Here is a 20,389-nt window from a genome sequence, read left to right on the forward strand (position 1 = left end):
GGCGTGGGGGGAGAGAGCCCCGTGCCCCACCAAAGCAGACATGGGGTACCCTGTGCCCTGTCCCCCCCATCCTCTCCAAAGCAGACCCAGGGTACCCTGTGCCCTGTCCTCCCCATCCTCTCCAAAGCAGACCCAGGGTACCCTGAGCCCCGTCCCCCCCGTCCTGTCCAAAGCAGACCTGAGGTACCCTGTGCCCTGTCCCCCCCTGTCCTCCCCCTGCAGCAGAGCCCAGGGGGGCTGTGGGGACACGCCTGCCCCGGTGCCAGGGCCGTGTACACCAGGGTGGGAGCCTGGCCCTGTGCCCCAAAAACTGCAAGGCAGGACATGGGGAGAGAGCAGGACAGGACGAGGGGCTTGGGGGGCCGCTGTGGAACAGGGAAGATCCCGTAGAATAACGTGGGGAGGGACCTGGACAGGACGTGGGGCTTGGGGAGGACACTGGGGTGGGGGCACAGGGACAATACCGGGGCAGGACGTGGGGAGGATCCGGGACAGGATGTGACGCCTTGGGGGACAACACTGGAGCGGGATGGGAACACTGGGAAGATGCTGGAGCAGGATGGGTCGGGGGTGAGGAGATGCTGGGGCAGAGCAAGAGGCTGGGGGCGGTCACCGGGCCAGGACCGGGACACCGGGGCGGGACGGGGACACGGAGCGAAGCTTTGGGGGCTCCCGGGGGCAGGACGAGGGGGACCTCGAGGCAGGACAAGAGCCCAAAAGAAGACGCCGGAGCAGCCCCGCCGGAGCAGCGACCGCGCGGGACGGGGACACCGCGCACCCCCTCCCTGCTCTCCCCCCACCCCGGTTACCGCTCGCGGCGCCGGTTCCCGCACCGGCCCCGGTGCACAACCCCCCAAATCTCCTACCTTGCGCACGCGGGGCAGGGTCCCGCCGGCCGCCGCCAGCGCCCGGTACAGCTCGGCGGGGCCGGGGCTCTCCGGGGCCGCCGCCGCCGCCACCGCATCGTCCTTCGGCCGGAGCCGCCGCCGCCGCCGCCGCAGGGTCATGGCCGGGCCGGGCCGCCCCGAGCGCCGCTATATGGGCCCGGCGGGCGGGGACAGCGCGGGACGCGCCCGTTTCGGGGCAAAACACGCCCCTTTGTGGCTTAAACCGCGCCTATTTGTCTGCGAGCCGCGCCTTTCGCGGGAAGCCCGGCCCCGTGTCCGGCATCGCCCCCGCCCCGGGTCCTGCGTGGGGACCATGTGGGGGGGCCCGGGGGTCCAGCCTGGGGTCCTGGGCAGGGATCCCCTTGGGGTCCAGCGTGGGGGCGCAGGGGGGATGTCCTGCGCGGGGTCCAGCGTGAGCGCTCGGGGGGAGGGTCCTGCGTGGGGTCCTGCTCGGGGACCCTGTGGGGTTCAGCGTGGGGGTCTGGGGGGGCTGCTGTGGGACAGCAGGGAGAAGGGGGAGGTGGTGACCTGGGGGGGCGGGGTGGGACACTGCCGGGGGTGTCACGGGTGGCACCGTGGGGTGCCAAGGAGTGGCCCCGGGGATTACATCGGGGATGATTTTGGGGAGAAACCAGTGGGTTTCTGGGCGCAGAGGCTCTGCCGTCCCCCCGACAGCTGCCACTGCACCCCCCCAGGCCACCCCCCGCCGCCAAAGCCGCATTTGGGATTTAACGGGAGGCAGGAGCTGCAGCAGGGGCGGCCACAGCCCCCGGCCCGGCTCCCAGCGGGGGCGGCCGGGGGGGATTTAAACCGTTCCTGCGCGATCCGTGCCCGCGCTGAGCCGGGACACGGGAGGAAAGAACAATTCCCGGAGGCAGCCGCGGTGTCTGGTGCGGACACGTCGCTCCGGCCGCCCCTCGCTGCGCCGCGCCGGGAGGCGGCGGGAATTTTCCAGCTGGAGTTGAGAGCTTTGCCCAAATGTTTGTTTAAAATTCGCCAAAAAAAATGAAGATCGTAACAATCCCCTGGCGTTCCACCCAAACCTCCCGCCCACAGCCTGGCCTGGGGTTACCAGGAGGCAAAAACTTTTCTCCTGGAGTGGAGCTGCTCCGGGTTGGAAGTGCTGAGGAAAGGATGGGATTGAGCCCACCACCCCGTCCCGAGGCACCAACCCCCTGGGAATGAAGAGGAACATGCCATTCTGTTCCCGAAATCTGGTCATGATTTGGCCCCCTGGCTGAAGCCATCCCAGACTGTTTCCCCATCCCATTTCCTAGAGGAGTAAAGACAAATTTTGCTTAAAAATTCCCCATATTCTCATCTCACTGCTGCCTCTGTTTCCAGGACCGGGGCTGGATTTTCCCAGGGACCACAGCAGGAGCTGCAGACAAAGCTGGGAATGAGGAGGGACGAGCCCAGATGGCGACTCCCCCTCCCCACCATGTCTGAGCCCGGGGGGACCCCAGGCCCCGGCGGATTTTCCCCTTGATCCGCTCACAACAGGCTCGTTTGCAGGAGGCTCTAATTAGGGAGAATTAGTGGGGGCATTTTGCACAGCACCGGTTGCCCTTGGAGCAAACGGGATTTTAGAGGGACGTGGGGCGGTTTGCTCTGGGATTTATCCTTTCTGGAAGCTGGGGGAGATACAGGGATGCTCCCGGGGGATGCCCACTGTACCCACCACATCCCCAGGGATGCTTTGGGGGGATGCCCACTGTACCCCCCCCCACTCCCTCCTGCTCTGTGCCTGTCCCCAGAGAAGGAGCCCCGAGTTCAGCTGCTCATCCCTGTGTGGGCTGGAAATCCCACCTGCCACCTGCTGGAAGCTGCATCTCCACCAAAAATGGGAATATTCAACATTAAAATGTCTTGTCCGGGATTCCCAGAGAGATTATTTTACCTGTGGGGGACAAGCCCCCTCCCAGCCCCTTTTCTGGGGGCCTGAGATCTGCCCTGTGCTTCCCACCCCTCCCAGTGAACTGAGAGACTCCGACACCTCACGTGAATAAAACAAACTTTTAATAATGTACAGCAGAAATCGACAGCCTGGTTTTATATTAAACAAAAGATTTCCTATCTTACACCGTATGTACATTTGCATACTGAAGAGGTAAAGTGGCTAAGTGGCTATTTTCTTACAGTCCTTTGCTAAGAAAAATGTACAAAACCAAACAAATCAAAGGGGCAGAGAAGTACCAAGAGTTCTGTCCTGCAGCCGCGTACCGCTGACGGACCCCCCTCCTCGTCCTGCACTGGGCTCCCCTCGGGACTGCCTGGAATGCTGCTTTTTCCCCAGAGCTGCTGCAAGGCTTTGGAGCCTGGCAGAGATTCCTACGTGCTGACTTTCCTATGTGCTCCCAGCCAGCTCGGGCAGCGCTGGCACCCCCCGGGCACGGCTCTGCATGAAAAGTGCTGTGTAAATGCTACATGGTCAGCGTTCCCGCCGCGGATCCCGCTTGGTTTTCCCCGTCTCTCTCTGTCTCCCAAACAAGGCTTTTCCTTTCCTGGGATGCTGCTCGCAGGGGTGTCGCCCTTCCCTCGTCCCTTCTGCCTGACCCGGGCCGACCCCGCGCGCCGGGCGCTGTTTGGTTTGGCGCTGAGGCAGGTGCATGTGTGGCTACAGTTGGAAGGGGGGGGAGTCAGTGCAAGTTCCGGAGCCTACGGAGCGTCCCTGGGAATTGGCCTGCACGGTCACAGGGATGGGAGACCCGAGGGAGAGCCCACAGTACCTACCAGTGGGGGACGTCCCTTCCTGCCCGGCCCGTCCTTCCCCAGCTCCCAGGGCATCCCCGGGGCCTGTGCCAGCAGCTGGAGAGTCCTCAGCGCTGGGCAGTGCCCGCCAACCCCTGGGCTTCTAAATGAGGGTTTCAGGGAAATGGAGACTGGTGGGAACCTCTGGCTGGGACTGGGAGCCGAGATAAACTGGGATGGGACGGGGAGCTGGACCCCGATCCCGCTCCAAACTCCTCGGGGGGATGCAAAAGGGCTCCTAACACGATGCAAAAAACCACACTCCTCACTTTACACAAGGTCACAGACAGACGGGGGAGTCGGGGGGACACACGGACAGGGACACAGACAGCAAGAACAGAGGGACTGAAATAAAGATTTAACCCCGGCGGCCGGAGCAGAGATGAAACCTCACCTTAGAGAGCAGGAGCAAGGTCAGAGTAGAAACAGTTCCAGTGTAAATCGAGCTGTGCATTTGGTTTTTTTCCTTTTTTTTTTTTTTTTTTGCAGTGATTTCTTTACAAACCAACAGGTCAAGAGGTAATAACTAGAGATTGTTTTTCTTCTCTTAGAAAGAATTAACAATATTCAAAAAAGTTAAAATCCAGACCCTCCCAGAAAATAATAATAATAATAACAACAATAATAATAACAACAACAACAATAATAAAAAAAAATAATAATCAAAACCACTCCAGTTAAAAGTTATGGCTTCAGAGTTCTCTACCGCAGACACTGACCTGACCCCCACACCACGACTGCCAAAATCAGCAGGGCAGCCTCAGCCCTCACTTCCATGTTCACTGCAGACAAGTCATCCCACCTCTTCCTCACCCGGATTCAACGCTGAATGAAAAAAAATCCATGCAGGCCCCCCCACCCCACACTTAAGACATGGCCACTTCCACATCAGGAGATATTTAAACACCTATATTAAAAAGATGGATGTTGATTTCCCAACCCACACCCGCTGTCAGATCCTGCCCGGCGCCTTTGGGAGGTGCAGAGCACCCCCAGCACCCGGCATCCCGCGGATCAGCCCCCAGAATTCTGCCTGGATGGTGGACTTGGGAATTGTGTTCCCAGGAGAACCGTCCCCTGCTTTCCCTGCAGGCCGGGCGCAGCGCCTGCTCCACCTCTGACACATCTCAGCTCCCTCCTACCAAGAATTACAAACCCCAGGGGCTCGAGACAAAAAAAAAAAAAAACACCCCCCTGGATTCCAGGAGTGATTCTCAGTTCCTTATTTTGTTTTGTCTTAAAAAAGGGACAGGGTGGCAGTGAGGTGACCTGGCGGGGACGTTCCCCGCCGGGGAGCCGAGGATCCGCTCTGCAGCAGCCTGTCCAAGCTCCACAACGCTCACAACTCAGCACAGGAGAGCACCAGCAACAGCTCACAAACGGGACACTCGAGATTTGCACATGCACAGGAAGCACGGACAGAGATGAGCCACCCACGGGCAGACACCGGCACGGCTACGGAGGAGATGACCAGGCACAGGGACACGCGCGCCTCGCGCATGCAGACGCCGGCGCCCCGACGGCCGCCGGGGCGCTCGGCTGGACTTCTTCAAGCTTAAGAAAGAAAGGAGGGAGGGGGGGAAACGGTTTCGTGAAGCTGATCAACTGTCCCGGCTCAGCCTCTCAGAAAAGGGAGCACCATTTTGTTTCGCTTTTTCTGCACCGGCGTGCCAGTCCCCCGGAAAAATCCTCAGAGCAACGGCAAGAAAAACCTTCCCTTTCCCTTCCCGCTCCCGGCACCGGGCACCCCGGGTTGGCCCCGACCCCGCCAAGGGGTGCCCAGCGCGCGCTGAACTTTACAGGGGATTCCCGTTAAAGGAACAAAGAGTTACGATCGTGGCTGAGATCCCTCGGGTGAAGTCCCCTCTCAAGTCTCCGCGCTCTCAGGAGGTGATCACAAAAGGTTTCGGATTGTTTCATACCCAAGCAGGGAAGAGAGCGGTTCCGTAGGCTCCGTCCCCCCGCCTCGCAGCCTGCAGGTCCCGCTGTCTGGTTGTAGCAGTAGGTTGGGCTGAAACACGAGGTAGGCCTCCATCACATGTCTACTCTAGCACGGCAGCTCCTGTGCAGTTTCTTCCTGCTGAGGCTCAGAGCCTAAATTTTCACATCTTCCTGGACGCTGAGCTGGGAGAGGGTTTTCTTGATGCGGAGGGCGGTGAGCCGGGCGGCTCCGTTGGCGTACCAGCACTCCCGCATCATCTTGCCCATCACCCGCAGTGCCTGGGCAAGAAACAAGGAGGGATATCAGTGCTCTGCTCTCCCCCAGGCCCCACGTTGCTCTGCCAGGCTGCTGCTCTGCCTGGACACTGGGACACCCTCCACACCCCCCAAAACCAGAGCTCAGCTTACAGCGCTCACTCTTCACTCACCTCATCCCAGGAGAATCATGGAATGGTTTGGGTTGGGAGGGACCTTAAAGATCATCCAGTCCCACCCCCTGCCATGGGCAGGGACACTTTCTACTAGCCCAGGTTGCTCCAAGCCCCGTCCAGCCTGGCCTTGGACACTTCCAGGGCTGGGGCAGCCACAGCTTCTCTGGGCAACCCGGGCCAGGGCCTCCCCACCCTCACAGGGAGGAATTCCTTCCCAATATCCCATCTAACTCCACAGTGTAAAGCCATTCCCCCTTGTCCTGGCACTCCAGGCCTTTGTAAATAGTCTCTCCCCATCTTTCCTGCAGGCTCCCTTCAGGTACTGGGAGGCCACAATCAGGTCACCCCAAAGCCTTCTCTTGGCCAGGCTGAATAATCCCAGTTCTCTCAGCCTTTCCTCACGGCAGAGGAAGGGGAGGTGAGGATGGAAGCCGACCTTACCTCGTAGCTCTGCCACCAGTTGGGGATGTTGGGCCGTAATTTCTGATCACACACGACCTTCCGCATCTCCTCGATGGAAGGATCAGAGGGTACAAGGTCGTAGTAGGGCAGCTGATACTCCTCATGGATACCTGGAAGGCAGAGAGGGGGAAATGCAATTCCTGGAGAAGGAATCACGGCCACAGAGCTCGCTGAAGGCAGGCGGGTTTGGGCTCCATGACTCACTGCTGAGATGCGTCAACACTTTGCACTTATTTAGAACAGAAACGAAGAATCTGGGATCTGGGTTTACAGGAAAAATTCAGGGAAAATAAAATGCAGCTGCCCAAACTGGAACAGAGTCAGCGGGCTGGGATCAGCACCTCCCAGCACGGAGCCAGGGTCACCAGATCCCAGGGGCAGTGGGGCTGTCACACGTGGGACAGTGGGGCTGTCACACGTGGGACAGTGGGGCTGTCACACGTGGGACGGTGCTGCAGCTGCACGTGCCAAGACATCTGTACTGATCTGGGGGAAATCCCCCACCAATGGGCACCACCACGTCCTTAAAATCCATCCAAAGGAACACCAGACACCAGTGGGAGCATCGACCCCCACGTGCCCACACTGGCCAGGCTCAGCAGCAGCCGTGGGTCACCTCTGCTCCTCCCTCAGTGGCAACACACAGGAGTCCTCCCGCAGCCCTGCTCTCCCTCAAACCTCCCCAACAGCAAAGGGAAGCCCAAGGCTGGGAGACCCAGGAGCAAGCAGAGCCCACGGCACAGGCACACCAAGGTGTTACCTCCTGCGTTGCACCTTCGGGCAATCTCCCAGTAGACCAAGCCCAAGGCGTAGATATCGGCACATTTAAAGGAATCGAAATGCTTCATGTTGATGGTTTCATCCAAGACTTCTGGGGCCATGTATCTGCAGACAGAAAGGAACAGCGTGTTCATTCAGAGAGGGAATTCTCTGGAAGATAGTAACTGATCTGTTTTCCCCACACAGCACTTCCCAGCAGACCAAACTCTGCATGGCACAGCCCCCATCAGAACAGAACTGGGCCCCGTGGTCTAACAGAGCGAAGAAAATAACTCCTAAACAACAGCAGGATGGGAAAAGAGGTAAAAAGAGGGTTTTGTGTCCCCAAAACACATCAGGCTCCCAAGAGCAGGTTGGTCAAGCCTGTTGCCAGGTACTACATAGGCTCCCTGGTGCTGGGTTTACGTGGCTGGCCCACCCCTCTCGGACTGAAGGTACTGATGTCCCTTGGGCATCAGCCTGGGCACAGAGCTGTCCCTGTGGGACACTGGGAAACGCTGGACACAGAGAATTCCCCCAGTGCTCAACCAGCAGCTCAGGCATTTCCAGTCTCACTCTGATGCCTCTGACTGTGCTTCCCTACCGTTTGGTGCCGACCCTCTGATTGGGTGCGATATCAATCGTGTCGGTGACGGAGTCGTGCCGGACAGCCAGGCCCAGGTCAGCGATGGCACACGTGCCGTTCTTCTTCACCAAGATGTTCTTGGATTTCAGGTCTCTGTGAGCAATCCCAGGTTTCCCTAAGAGAGCAAAACAAAAAGCAGCGAGGGTCAAACCGGGGAAATCCGTTCGTCGAACTGGCGCGGAGGCAGCGCCGGATTTCAGGGCGTTAAACCCGGTGTTGCAACACATTTTCCTGTTTGGATCCATGAGGGACCGGGGCAGGGTTGCGGTGGGAAAAGGTTCCCGCGGTGGCGTTTCAGAGGCGCCGCTGATGCAGTGGCATCCAGAGGCCTCAAGAGGGACGTGAACTCCATGTCCCAGCACAGGCGCGGCCCTACCGACGTCAGGAGTTTGTGCTGGTGCTGCTGCCTGCGCTCACATCCCACCCAGGCAGCGCCAATTTTAGGATGGGATGTGAAATGGTGATATAACTCCCGGGAGCGAGCGCCAGGATAACCCACTTCCCAGCCAAAGCAGCCGCTCTATTTCTGGTCAGTAAGGACCAGCTGAAGCCGGGCTGACTCAGAGGCTCAGGCAGGGTTTGCTGGGCAGCACATCAGCCCCCCCTGGGCACTTCTGCTTTAGCCTCCCCTCGAGGATTCCCAACTGGGCTCTTACCCTGAGTGCCCACGATCTCCATGTGCAGGTGGGCCAGCCCGCTGGCAGCAGACAGGGCGAGCTTGATCATGCCCTCGATGGTCACCGTGTAGCGGTTCAGGTAGTCGAAGAGGGACCCGTGCTCGTGGTAGTCGGAGACGAGCCACAGCTGAGTCCACGTCCCGTTATCTGCAGCAGGAAGGAGACGGAGCTCAGGCAGATCCCACACGGGGACCCCACACATCATGGAGCAGCCCCCACCCTTCTGGGACAGAGCAGAGCTGCTGGATAAGGCTGCGCTGATCAGTCAGCCTGGGGCAAGTCAGGGATCAGAAATGGCTCCTATCAGAAAGAGCGTGGCCAGCAGGACCAGGGCAGTGACTGTCCCCTTGGGCTGGGTACTGGTGAGGCCACACCTCCAATCCTGGGGTCAGCTTTGGGCTCCTCACTCCCAAAAGAGACAATGAGGGGCTGGAGTGTGTCCAGAGATGGGAATGGAGCTGGGAAAGGGGCTGGAGAACAAGGAGAAAGATCTGGAGAATCCTGAGGGAGCTGGGAGGGCTCAGCCTGGAGAAAAAGAGGCTAGGGGGGTCCTTCTTGCTCTCCACAACTTCCTGGCAGGAGGGGGGTGCCAGGTGGGGGTCGGGCTCTGCTCCCAGGGAACAAGGCACAGGACAGGAGGAAACGGCCTCAAGCTGTGCCAGAGGACATTTAGATTGGATATCAGGGAACATTTCTTCATGGAAAGGGGGATCAGGCACTGGAACAGGCTGCACCCTGGTGAAGCCTCTGCTCCCAGGCCCGAGGCACCTCTTACCTTTGTTATCCGCAGCAATAAATCCCAGGATGTTCTCGTGCCGCAGCATCACGGTTTGATAGATCTCTGCCTCCCTGAACCAGGAACGCTCCTCACGTGAGGAGAAGATCTTCACGGCCACGTCGCCCCCACGCCACCTGCCTCGCCACACCTCCCCGAAGCGGCCTTTGCCAATGATCTCCTGCAGGACAATGGTCCGGGCCACGGTGCGCTGGACAAACAGCGGCAAACCTGGGCACGGGGGACGGGCAGGAATGAATCCCCTGTGGCAGCAGCAGAACCTCCCGAAAACCCAGAGGCTGGAGAACACCCTCGAACCCAGCGGGCTCCACGGCTGACAACAACCAGCAGCCTGAGCAAGGCCCAAAGCAGGGGATGGTGGTGGCTCCTGCGTGGGCTGTGCCACTGCTCAGGCAGCATCTGCATTTCGCTTTGAAGCAGCGGAGCAGCCAGGGAACTCCTGCTCCACGGCACATCAAAGGAATTTCAGCCTCAATATGCAAAGAACGGAACTCATTTAAGTCAGGCTCTGCTAAAAAGCAGAAAACCCCCTGAATTTCTCTCAAGAAAGGAGTCCCAACGTCGCTGCCATGGCTTGTGGAGAGCACGGAGCTCACCTGCCCACAGGGTGCACGGAACAGATCCCAAACACTTTATACAGAGCAGCAGATGTGCTGCTGAAGGTTTATTCCCTGGGCAAATACCAGGTTCTGACATTCTCTGCCTCTGTAGGTTTTCCTATAATTTCCACCTGCTGGAAAATTCCTTTCCTTCTTTAACCCAACTGCTTTCCTGCTTCGAAGCCACGGCTGAATGATGACTTCCCATCTATTCCATGAATCCCATCTGGGGATTCCTTTTAAGTGCTACAGAAGCAAACACTGCACATCACCCACCTGGGAAGACCCAAGGATTCTTTGGGATAAAATAGGCCGTGCAAATGCACGGTTTGCACACTGTTAAACGTTCACCTGCTTGGGTCTTTCCCATTTTCCTGCCAGCTTTGATGCAGGTGACATGCTGCATCCTCCTCTGAAAGCCAGCAATGCACAGCTTAGCAGTTAACTGCTGTTTCCAACCCAAATCCACTTCCAAGGCTAAACTGGGAAGAGATGCAGCTGCCTGAGGTATCCTCTTGCAGTTAAGGAGCTGAACTATTGCTCTTACCTCAACACCGACACAGGGTGACCACACGACTGAATTTAACCATCCCTCCAGGTTACCCATGCCAAACACCCTGAACACCCCCGTGCAAAGCTGTGGCAACCATGAGACAACTCCAACCCCAAGTTCTCCTCGGTCACTTCCCGCCATCCCACAGTTACCTGAGCCCGAGCCGGAGGTGGAGAGATCGTAGACCAGATCTTGCAAGGTCTTATCCTTGGAAAGGCACATTTCACAGGAGGGGTCCTCCATGTCGAGCCGCTGGCGGTTGTGATAGACTCGCTGGTGGTGATGGAACACAAAGACCACGATGATCATGACGACGAACACGAGGAACACGGGCCCGGCGATCACCGCCACCAGCTCCACGGGACCCCAGCTCGACGGGGGCTCGTTGTCCTTCAGGTGCCCTTGGCAGGAAAGGGAGAAAAAGAACAGACGCTTTGAGAAAATTATCACTCCGTTGAGGGATTTCTCCTTGTGTTTTAATTATTCTCTCAGAGCCTGGACAATTTTAGCTCGCTGTTCCGGGACATCAACACGGGGCTGATCGAGGCACCAGGCAGGCAAAATGCAGCTGGAACCCCCAAAAGAAAATGGACCTGGGATCAGGGCTCATGGACATTCACTGCTTTAGAGGATGGGAGCCTGGCCTGGGCTGAATCTTCCAGAACAGTCTGCAGTTCACCTCCCACTTGAACTCAGCCTGTCGGTCAGGGCTCATTGCTCCCTCTCTGCCCTTTGCCCTGCAACAACCAATGAACCTGCACCTGAAGGCAACAATTAAATTTTTGTCATTCTGAGCCCAAATAAGACCTCCCCCCTGCTCCTGAGGAAAATGACACTGCAGTCTCCAGAGCACCCACTAGAAACCAGCCCAAAACGGAGAGCAGGAGGTAGGAGGAAGCACCACATGCCCTCTGTGGCCCAGGAATGAGAAGCAGACATTTCCCACACCCTCACAGAGGCAGGGTTGCTTCCCCTTGGTGTATTCTGAGCCCAGGAACCCTCCACCCCCCCACACACTTTGCTCTGAAGCTGCTGCAACGTTCCCATACTCGTGTTCAGCACTGAAAAGATCTGGAGTCCTGGAAAGGAAGCAACTCCAGCTGATAGAGGCAGGTCCAGCTCAGGGCGGGCTGTGCCCGGGGAACACGCACATTCCCATTTTAATTTGAAGTAGTTTGTTATTTCCACTTTACAGACGAAGGAAACAAACCCAGCGCTCGAGTTCACACATCGAGCAAAGGGAACGAGCGAAAACAGGGCCGAGAACTCCGAATTCCCAACCCCAAACAGACGGCTCCTCTCCTCCCCACTTCAAACACACGACTTATCCCGCTCTCCACTCACCGCTGGGAACCATTAAATCAATTTTGTTGCAGAAATCGGAGTAGCAGCAGTGAGTGTTCCGCAGGTCCTCCGAACTCAGGCAATAGAAGGGCTTCCCAGCAGGAATCAGCTTGGCCTCGGGGATGCAGGTCCGAACGTGGTGTTTGACCCCGTCCAGGTTGAAGACCGAGACCATGCAGGCGCCGTCCGTCTCACAGGTGGAGTTGGGTTGTTTGCAGTCGGAGCACAGACATGTCAAAGCTGGAAACAAAACGAGAGCGAGCCCTTAAAACCCACCGAGAGCGAAAGCGCAGACGAGAGGAAACCTTCCCCAAACTCCCCGTTTCAGAGGGGCCGTTCTCAGCCTCTGGAGGAACCGGCCTGAAGAACAGCACAAGTCACGCTCGGGGTTTCAGGCCTGCAAGAACCCAACTTCAGCACGAAACCCAGCGTGGAGGCAGGGGAGCCTTTCCAGGAGGTGCCTGCCCAGGCAGCCCTTTGCCTGCCCCTGTTGCAACCACCACCAGCCGTGCCCCGAGTCACCCCTGCAAGCCGGGCGAGATCCACTCCCAGCCCAACCTCTGGTCAGGCTCAAACCAAACGCAACGATTACTCCAACTGATGGAGGTGATTCCCCCCGGCCTGGCTGTCCAGGCTCCAGGAGGAGCTTCCTGATCCAGGCTGGTGAGGGACGACCACCCCGGCTCCCGGAGACCAGGAGCAGCTGGCAGATGCCAAACCAAACCCCATCCCAGCCGACCGCACGAGCCAAGCGTGCCACGCCCAGCTAGATCAGCCACTTATTTAGCAACTGCTTTCCTGATCCGAGACACTACCTTGGGGTCAAATAAATTCCTGGCTTTTTGCCTGCTCCCCACGAAGATTATTCGGGTAAAAGAGCGAAGGAGAAACTCTGAGGCAGATTCCCACATTTTTCCGCCTCCCAGCTGTCACTGTGCTTTTCTCAAGCTGCCTGAAAAACTGTAAGCAAATCCCCAGGCCCTGCCATCCTTGGGAACAAAGAGGAATCCAACAATGTCAAGAAGAAGGGTGGGGCCTGTTTAGCAGCACGCCGGGTTTTCTCCAGCTTTCATCAGCTCTCCCAGCCTCCCTGGAGGGAACCCGAAACCTGTCCTTACCCGCTGCAGAAATGGGCTTTCGGGTAGGGAGGGTTTCCAGAAGGGTTTGAAGAGATACAAGTGCCACAGTTGCCTCTCCCCAGGCCGATCTGAACCTTCTCGGGGTAAAGCCACACGACAGCCTCAACACTCCGCCGTGTTTGGGGCCACGTTACCTCGAGCTTAACAGAAAACAAGCTGGTCCTGATTTACTCGGGGTTCCTTTAGGAGGAAGACACCCATTAGCCCTCATCCCAGAGTCCTGGGTAAATCAATCAGCCTAATTGCATTACTGTTCACTTAATTCTCCCTGGACGCTGCTCCTCGTTTTCCAGCTGTTGTTGTGAACTGTTCCAGACGAGCTAAATGTGGCTGCTGGGGAGTTTGGAACCAACAGATTCAAAATTGCACTGAAAAGCCTGTGACCAGTGACAGGACCTGAGGGAACCTCTGGAGCTGTGTCAGGAGAGGTTTAGGTTGGATCTCAGGAAAAGGTTCTTTCCCCCTGAGGGTGGTTGGCACTGAACAGGCTGCCCAGGGCAGTGGGCACAGCCCCAAGGCTGCCAGAGCTCCAGGAGTGTTTGGATGATCCTCTGGGGCACAGGGTGGGATTCTGGGGTGTCCTGGGCAGGGCTGAGGGTTGGACTGGGTGGTTCTTGTGGGTCCCCTCCAGCTCCAGAGATTCCATGAGTCTACAACTCTATGATTAAAACCCAGAGTGAGAAACCTTTAAAAAGCCTCATGAGCAAATGTCACTTCCTACCACGTGCTCAGCACAGGCCAAGGAAAAGGGACATGGGACAGAAAAAGGACAGGGAAAACCTTCAGACTGATCCATGTTGAGAAGGGTGGAGAGCATCCATGGATTCAGCAGATTCTATGAGGAAACTTAATAACGAAAGGAAAAGACCCCTCCACTGATGTTCACCTCAAAGAGCTCCGAGAGCAGTGTTTTTCTGTGGTCAGCAGAGCACAGACAAGACAATTCTGAAAAATACAAACACTTGGGGGAACAAAGGTTGGTGATAAAGGAGATTTTATGAACACCCGAGATGGCAAAGAGCAGCCAGGGCACATTCCTGCCTTCATGTCTTACTTAAAAGGAAATGGTGTTTTAAAGCATCTCCCTTATTACTTATCAAAAACTCGAGGTACAAATTAAAAACATTTAACCCACACACATCTCACCATGTAGGTTCTTTTCAGTTTGATTCAGAGACAACAAAACTGAACTTTGGTCCTGTTAGACTCATTTCTGAGGTCTCAGTCCCAAGATTCAGACTGTGGCAGTTTTGCTTCCAGAAGCTCCCAAGTAAACAAAGCACTTCAGTGCACGAATAAAACTGATTTTGTAAACGTCTGAGTGAAGTATCTGGCCCGAAACCGAGCATGCCTTTGAGAGGGAAAGCAGAGGAGCTGGTTGTGTCTGCTCAGTCGCATTTGTAGGATTAAAAAATAAAAACAAAAAATCAGTTTACCTGCAAGGTACGATACCAGAGCCCCGGCGCAGAGACAGACTGAGATCCTTATCTGTTCTGTGCAGAAAGCCAAAATTTCCTGCTAAGGAGGGGGATGCCCCACGGCCTCCTCTCACCCCATTCCCCCTCTGAGACAACTGCTCTTTTTAAACTTCAATTCTACTGTTTGCACCTCAAAAATCCCCAGGGTGGGAGAGCAGCGGGAACAAAGAGCACGGAGCCTTCAGCACTCGTGTCTGTGCTCCTTTACAATTCTCATCAGCGACCCTCAAGGGGCTTTCCAGATATTCCTGGCCAGAACCTCCAGGCTGCAGGCAGGAACTCTCCAATTTTCTGTGTGTGCCAGGGAGGAAAGGCCTGTCTGCACCGGGGAGCTCCCGGCAAAGAGCAGAATTACAGGGCAACCCGTGCAGGCCCAGCAGCCCCAGCTCGATTAAACCAGGGGGAAAGATTCTTCTCCCATCAGTACCACCAGAAGCCAGGCAAAAGGAAGGGTTGTTTGGCCCTGGGTGGGGGTCAGGAGATGGCCAGGGAAGCAGAGCCACCCACCAGGTATCTCTTGGGTGCTGTGGGAGCAGCCGGGGCGAAGCAGGAGGAGACAAGAAGCGGATAAAAGGATTTTTCATGCCAACAGCATTCTTTTTTTCTTGGGGAAGAAAAGCTCCTATTGAGCAAAACACATAATCTACTTAATAAAAGAAACTGCCTGGGCTGAGGGAAATAGATGGGGTGAAGGAAAACAAAGAGCAGTTCCCAGAGCCGGGGAGGCACATTCCCCCCTCCGGAGCGCCCGGGGACGAGTCTGCGTGGAAGGAGCGAGCGGAGCTGGAGCAGAGCCCGCTCCATGAGCTCCCCACACGGACACCCCGCTCCCAGCCCAGCCCAGCCCTGCACAGACGCTGTTTGAACAAGCCCAGCGTTGAGCTGCAGGTCCCAGGGACGAGGCTTTGTTCTCCTGGAGAGATGGAGCAGCAAAACGGGGCCTCTCTGCTTCCCAAAAAACAGAAGGGCAGTCAGTGCTGCCAAAGGATAAACTCTCCTTCATCCTGGACTACCCCAGCCCAGGGCTCGACTCCTCCAAACCCAAGAACTGCTTCTGCTCCCTGTGATGTTCCCAGATTCCAGCCCCAACAGGATCCCGGGGAATGGAGGTGTCCGTGTCCCCTGCATCAACCACAGCGGCGAGGAAAACACGAGCAGGGCCTCTCCCACCAAATCCCCCCCTCAAAGCAACCTGAATTCCCACAAGGGATCCAAACAAACAGGTGGGGAGGGGGCTGTGGATTCGAGCTCTGCGCTCCAGGGAGACTCAAACACCAAGCTCTGACAGGCAAAGAACATTTCTCCTCCTTTCCCAGCAACTCCCCGAGCTCATTTTGCACATATTCTCATTCTTGCACAGGGTTTCGTGTGTCAAGATGTCTCTGCAGCGAGACAGGGGAAAGTTTCACAGCAAAACCTCCTGCAGTGGTGGCAACCACCTCCTGGACTGCGTTTTCCAGCGCCTCCCCAAAGCACACGGAGCAAGATGCCATTTTCTCAGGGCTGAGAACTCCACCTGATCAAGATGTATGAAGATAATTAACCTGAAGACGAGTATTGGTAAAATTGCCAATAACCACCCACGTATTTACCAGATAAACAGATTTTTCCGTGGCGATTGTGGCTGCTGTTCTTTTTCAACGGTTCGAGTCTGGGCTGGGAGAACGACTCCCCTGACTTTGAGCCTTTCCAAGGCTCTGCAACAGGAGCTGCAATTTATTGTGTCTCTGTGCAGCACCAAACTTAATGAGCCCCACTCTGGGAGTGCTGGTTTCATGCTGCAGCAGCACAATGTTAGCAAGAGAAATGGGAAACAATTGGCTTTGTAGCTCTGCTGCTTCTTCAGATGCTCTAATGAAGAGGGACGTGTGTAAACACGCTTGGAAAACAGAAATATCTGTCAGTGTTTGGCTCTATGCTGTGCTGAAATAAAGAATAACCTTTATCACAGAGGGTTAGGAATAAAATCCCTTCCCTCGTGCTGAGGGAGCAGAGGTGTGTCCAGCTGTCCCTTTGTGCTCCATGTTCAGCTGTACCACCCTGGGAACAGCCCTCCAAGAAAACAACCAGCTCCCTTTCCAAAAATCTGGGCTGAGGGCAGACTGAGCCATCTGATGAAGGCTTTAAAGACAAAGATTTCCTTGCCATTATCATGGAATCCTGGAATGGTTTGGGTTGGAAGGGGCCTTAAAGATCATCCAGCCATGGGCAGGGACACCCTCCACCAGACCAGGCTGCTCCAGCCTGGCTTTGGACACTTCCAGGGATGGGGCAGCCACAGCTTCTCTGGGCAACCTGTGCCAGGGCCCACCACCCTCCCAGGGAGGAATTTCTTCCCAATATCCCATCTAACCCGGCCCTCTGGCAGTTTGAAGCCATTCCCCCTTGTCCTGGCACTCCAGGCCCTTGGAAATAGTCTCTCTCCTCCTTTCCTGCAGGATCCCTTCAGGTCCTGGAAGGCCACAATGAGGTGACCCCAAAGCCTTCCCTTCTCCAGGCTGAACAATCCCAATTCTCCAGCCTCTCCTCACAGCAGAGCTGCTCCATCCCTCTGATCATCCTGGTGGCCCTTCAGATTCAGATTCACCTCGATTCTTCTGCTGCCTGGCATCCACAGTGGGATCCCTACAGCCCTTGCTGGGACACATCCGAGTCCAAAGTGACCCCCCCAGTGTCTCCCCCAAGTCCCAGACCCAGCTCCACCTTCACCCATCGCCTCCAAAATCACTGCAAGGACAATTCTGGATGCCCCCACAGCCTGTTTCCTCACAAAGCAGCTGGAGAAACGAGCCCAGATCTGCCCTTCCACGGACACAGCACCACCACCTCGAGCACCTTCCCCACCTCTCGCTGCCCCTTCAACTTCTCCTGCTATTTTGGATGCAAACATCTCTTTTGCTTTTTGCTGGTGCTTATGAAATCCACTGACCCGCTGCCGTGAAACGAAACGGAGTTAAAATTAGCTGCAAAAAAAAAAAAGGCAAGAAAAAAAAAAAAGCAGCACTTTCACGCAAGTCATCCAGAAACTAAACATTATCCTGGGATATTTCAAGCTGGAAATAAGAGTCTCAATTTCTTTGAGCTGGCTGCAGTCCCCTGGCACAGGTTGGACCTGACGTGAAGGCTGCACGGCTGAGTAGAAAACACACGAAATGGAAAAAAAAAAAATGAGAAAAGGCAGGAAGAACGTGCCTTTAAAGTGCAGAACTTTCCCTGCATCGACTCAGGGAACACAAAGGAGCTTCCAGATGAATTGTAAATAAGGAATTGACAGGAGTCTCATCATTAAGAGGGTAATTAGAAGAAGCCTTGATGTTTCTGCTGCTGCTCTTCCACTCGGAACACAGATATGTGGCTCCCAATTCCCTCTCCAGGCTCTGGTCTGACACCCATTTTGTGTTTAAACTCGTCAGGAAACCAGCTGAGGAGCCACCAGACCACACCAGTGCTGTGGAAGAACATCCTGCACACCTGATGCCCAGGTCATTATCGAAGTTCCAACACTTCAAACCCATCCTGGCTTTTCTCAGGCAGTTGGCTTTTCCAGAGTACAAACAAGTTGTTTAATGTGTGGTCTCTATTCCCACATCCAACAATCCACCCCTACTTCCAAAAAGCCCACAGAAGGCAGCAAGGCTACCAAGGGGATTTAAAGTGCAGGGAAGGCTGTTTTTCTGCTGAAAATAAACAAATATATGTCTGCAAGCAAAGCACAGGGAGGCCGAGAGCCAGGGGCTTAAATCAGGGGGACAAGAGAGCTCCCACCTGGCATTTCATCCCTGCAAAACCCTGGTGGAGGAGCAGTTCCTGCCCGCTCTGCTCAGGGCAGACACATTCCCGCTGGTCACCCCCGCCCAGTGAACTTTGCTTGCTGAGAGAACTGACGTTTGCCTTCGCTCCTTTCGCAACAGCCATTTCCGGAGCATCCACTCCTGGCAGCGCCAGGGAGAGGGGAAAAAAAAAAGAAAAAAAGAAAAAAAAACCCAACCCAAGCTGTCTGGCCAAGGAGCTGGAGGAGTTCAAGAATGCTTGTTGGACACTGTTTCTAATTTCCAGTTAGAGAAAGGCTTTCTTGGAAAGTGGTAGGATGTAAGTTAGGAACGGGGCGCGGGGTTTGCCTGATTCAACCGGGTAAATATTTGCAGCAGGTGTTAATGATAAAATCTGCTGCCCCAGGTTGTTCCCCACGGTGGGTTTTCTGCTTTATTTCGAGCAAAGCTGACCCGCAACACCCCAGAACCATCACTGCAGAGGCACCTTTCTTGATTCTTTTCCTTTTTGTTTTTTTAAAGGAAGGGGCTGGAGGGGTGTTTTCTGCCCTGTTTGCTGGCACACAGAGGCTCAGGCTCCCCAGCACTGCAGAAATTCGGATGTTTTTTCCAGCCTTCCCTGAAACAAGCAGCTGTTAAATCTGTGGCACAAAGCACAATAGTGAGGGCAGCCCCGGCACGCCGAGCGTGCAGCATGGCTGCTCCAGCAGCAAACAATTCCCAGGGGGATTCCCTGTTCCCTGCCATCCTGCCCCTCGCTCCACCAGCACAGCTCCCTCAAATCCAGGCTGAGCTCACACCTTGGACTGAATAAAACCATTCAGTGCACACTGAGCGGAAACAATAGTCACTCACAGAGGCCAAAATCAAAGGCACCGGGAGTCGCCGAGTTTCCAGGGGATTCGTGCAGTCAAGTGGCCCTTTCCTGTTTACTAATTATGATTATTTTTTTTAATAAACACCATCTTGCACCTAAGTGAGAGCCTGAGAGCAGCTATGCAGCGAGTCCCATCAGATCCTGCCCTGCCATTCATCACAGAGGAACTGAACCCCCTTCCTCGGGCTGGGTTTTACCTGAGGTTACACCAAAGCACAGCCCTTCTCCCCCCTAAAACACAATCCCACTCCCAAATTCCCAGGACTCACAGGCAAACCCTCACCTGCTGCCCAGGTGAGGTTTAAAGCCATTTTCCGTGGCTCTGACAAGTCCAGATCTGCACACACACACAGTTATTACCCTCTGACGGTCGGCTGGGAATGCAGAACCCGAAGAGTGAGAGGTTGGGGAGGAGGAAAATATTCCAGCGTGGAGCCTGTCGGAACAGGCACCCGAGTTACACAACAGCGATCGCCCCGACAGCCACGGGGCTGGACTGGGCTGGGGAGCCTTGGAGGCCACGGCCACCAGCCCGTCCTCTGGGCCCTGATGGATGCTCAGAGATCCTTTGGGCCCCTCCTCTGGAGAAAAGGGCCCAGCTCGTCCCAAACCCAGAGCCGAGACCCCTCGCTCGTCCCCCGGGAGTGGCGGGACCCCGCCAGGTAAAGGGAACGGAATCAGCACGGAACAAACGACCAACACAAAGAGTTCTCCCTCCCTCCAAACAAATATTTACAGTTGTTCCAACCCAGAGGCTCGGGGCTGGGGAAGGTTTCCTTAAAACCCCAAACCGCAGGTTCAGAGGGGCTGGAAGTTACGGATCTCCAGGGCAGGGGGGCCACCAAAGCCCCCCCAGGATGGGCCACGGGATGATGGGAAGAGGTGACAAACTCCACAGGCTCCACAAAAAGACGGTGGCACTTCCCACCTTGGGCTGACCCGCTTCTCAGTGCCAAGCCCAAAACACCTCTGAGACCCAACCCCAGGAGCCCCCCCAAGCCCATCCTCACTCTGAGAGAAGCCCATAAATCCCGGTTTCCTTCGTTATCCCCTCAAGCCAGGCTGGAGGCTCCCAGATCTCTTCCCAAGGTGAGCACGGGGGGCCTCGGTGGAGCATCCCCTGGCACCACAGGACCCCCCAGCACTGGGAGCTGACCCCCAGCCCCAATTGCTGTTGCCCCCCCTGGACAGCTCAGAGGGGGAAAGGGACACCCCCCAAAACCAGCTCCAGGGTCCTCTTTGCACCACACACCCCTGTGAGCCCCCTGAGCCCCCCCGG

General features: G+C 56.1%; 1 protein-coding gene across 1 annotated transcript; it reads right to left on the minus strand.

Moving 5' to 3' along the window:
* Positions 1-2,889: 2,889 nt before the first annotated feature.
* On the minus strand, positions 2,890-20,361 carry ACVR1B (activin A receptor type 1B). The gene is made up of 9 exons (XM_017836656.1): positions 18,229-20,361; positions 11,847-12,086; positions 10,655-10,903; positions 9,330-9,560; positions 8,534-8,701; positions 7,836-7,992; positions 7,233-7,357; positions 6,452-6,582; positions 2,890-5,858 (listed from the first exon to the last, which is right to left on the minus strand). The coding sequence occupies exons 1-9, from the start codon at positions 18,233-18,235 to the stop codon at positions 5,733-5,735; spliced, it is 1,434 nt and encodes a 477-aa protein (XP_017692145.1). The 5' UTR covers positions 18,236-20,361; the 3' UTR covers positions 2,890-5,732.
* Positions 20,362-20,389: the final 28 nt, after the last annotated feature.

This window comes from Lepidothrix coronata, unplaced genomic scaffold (assembly GCF_001604755.1).
Source record: "Lepidothrix coronata isolate B3197 unplaced genomic scaffold, Lepidothrix_coronata-1.0 Scaffold281, whole genome shotgun sequence".
NCBI classification, from domain to species: Eukaryota; Metazoa; Chordata; class Aves; order Passeriformes; family Pipridae; genus Lepidothrix; species Lepidothrix coronata.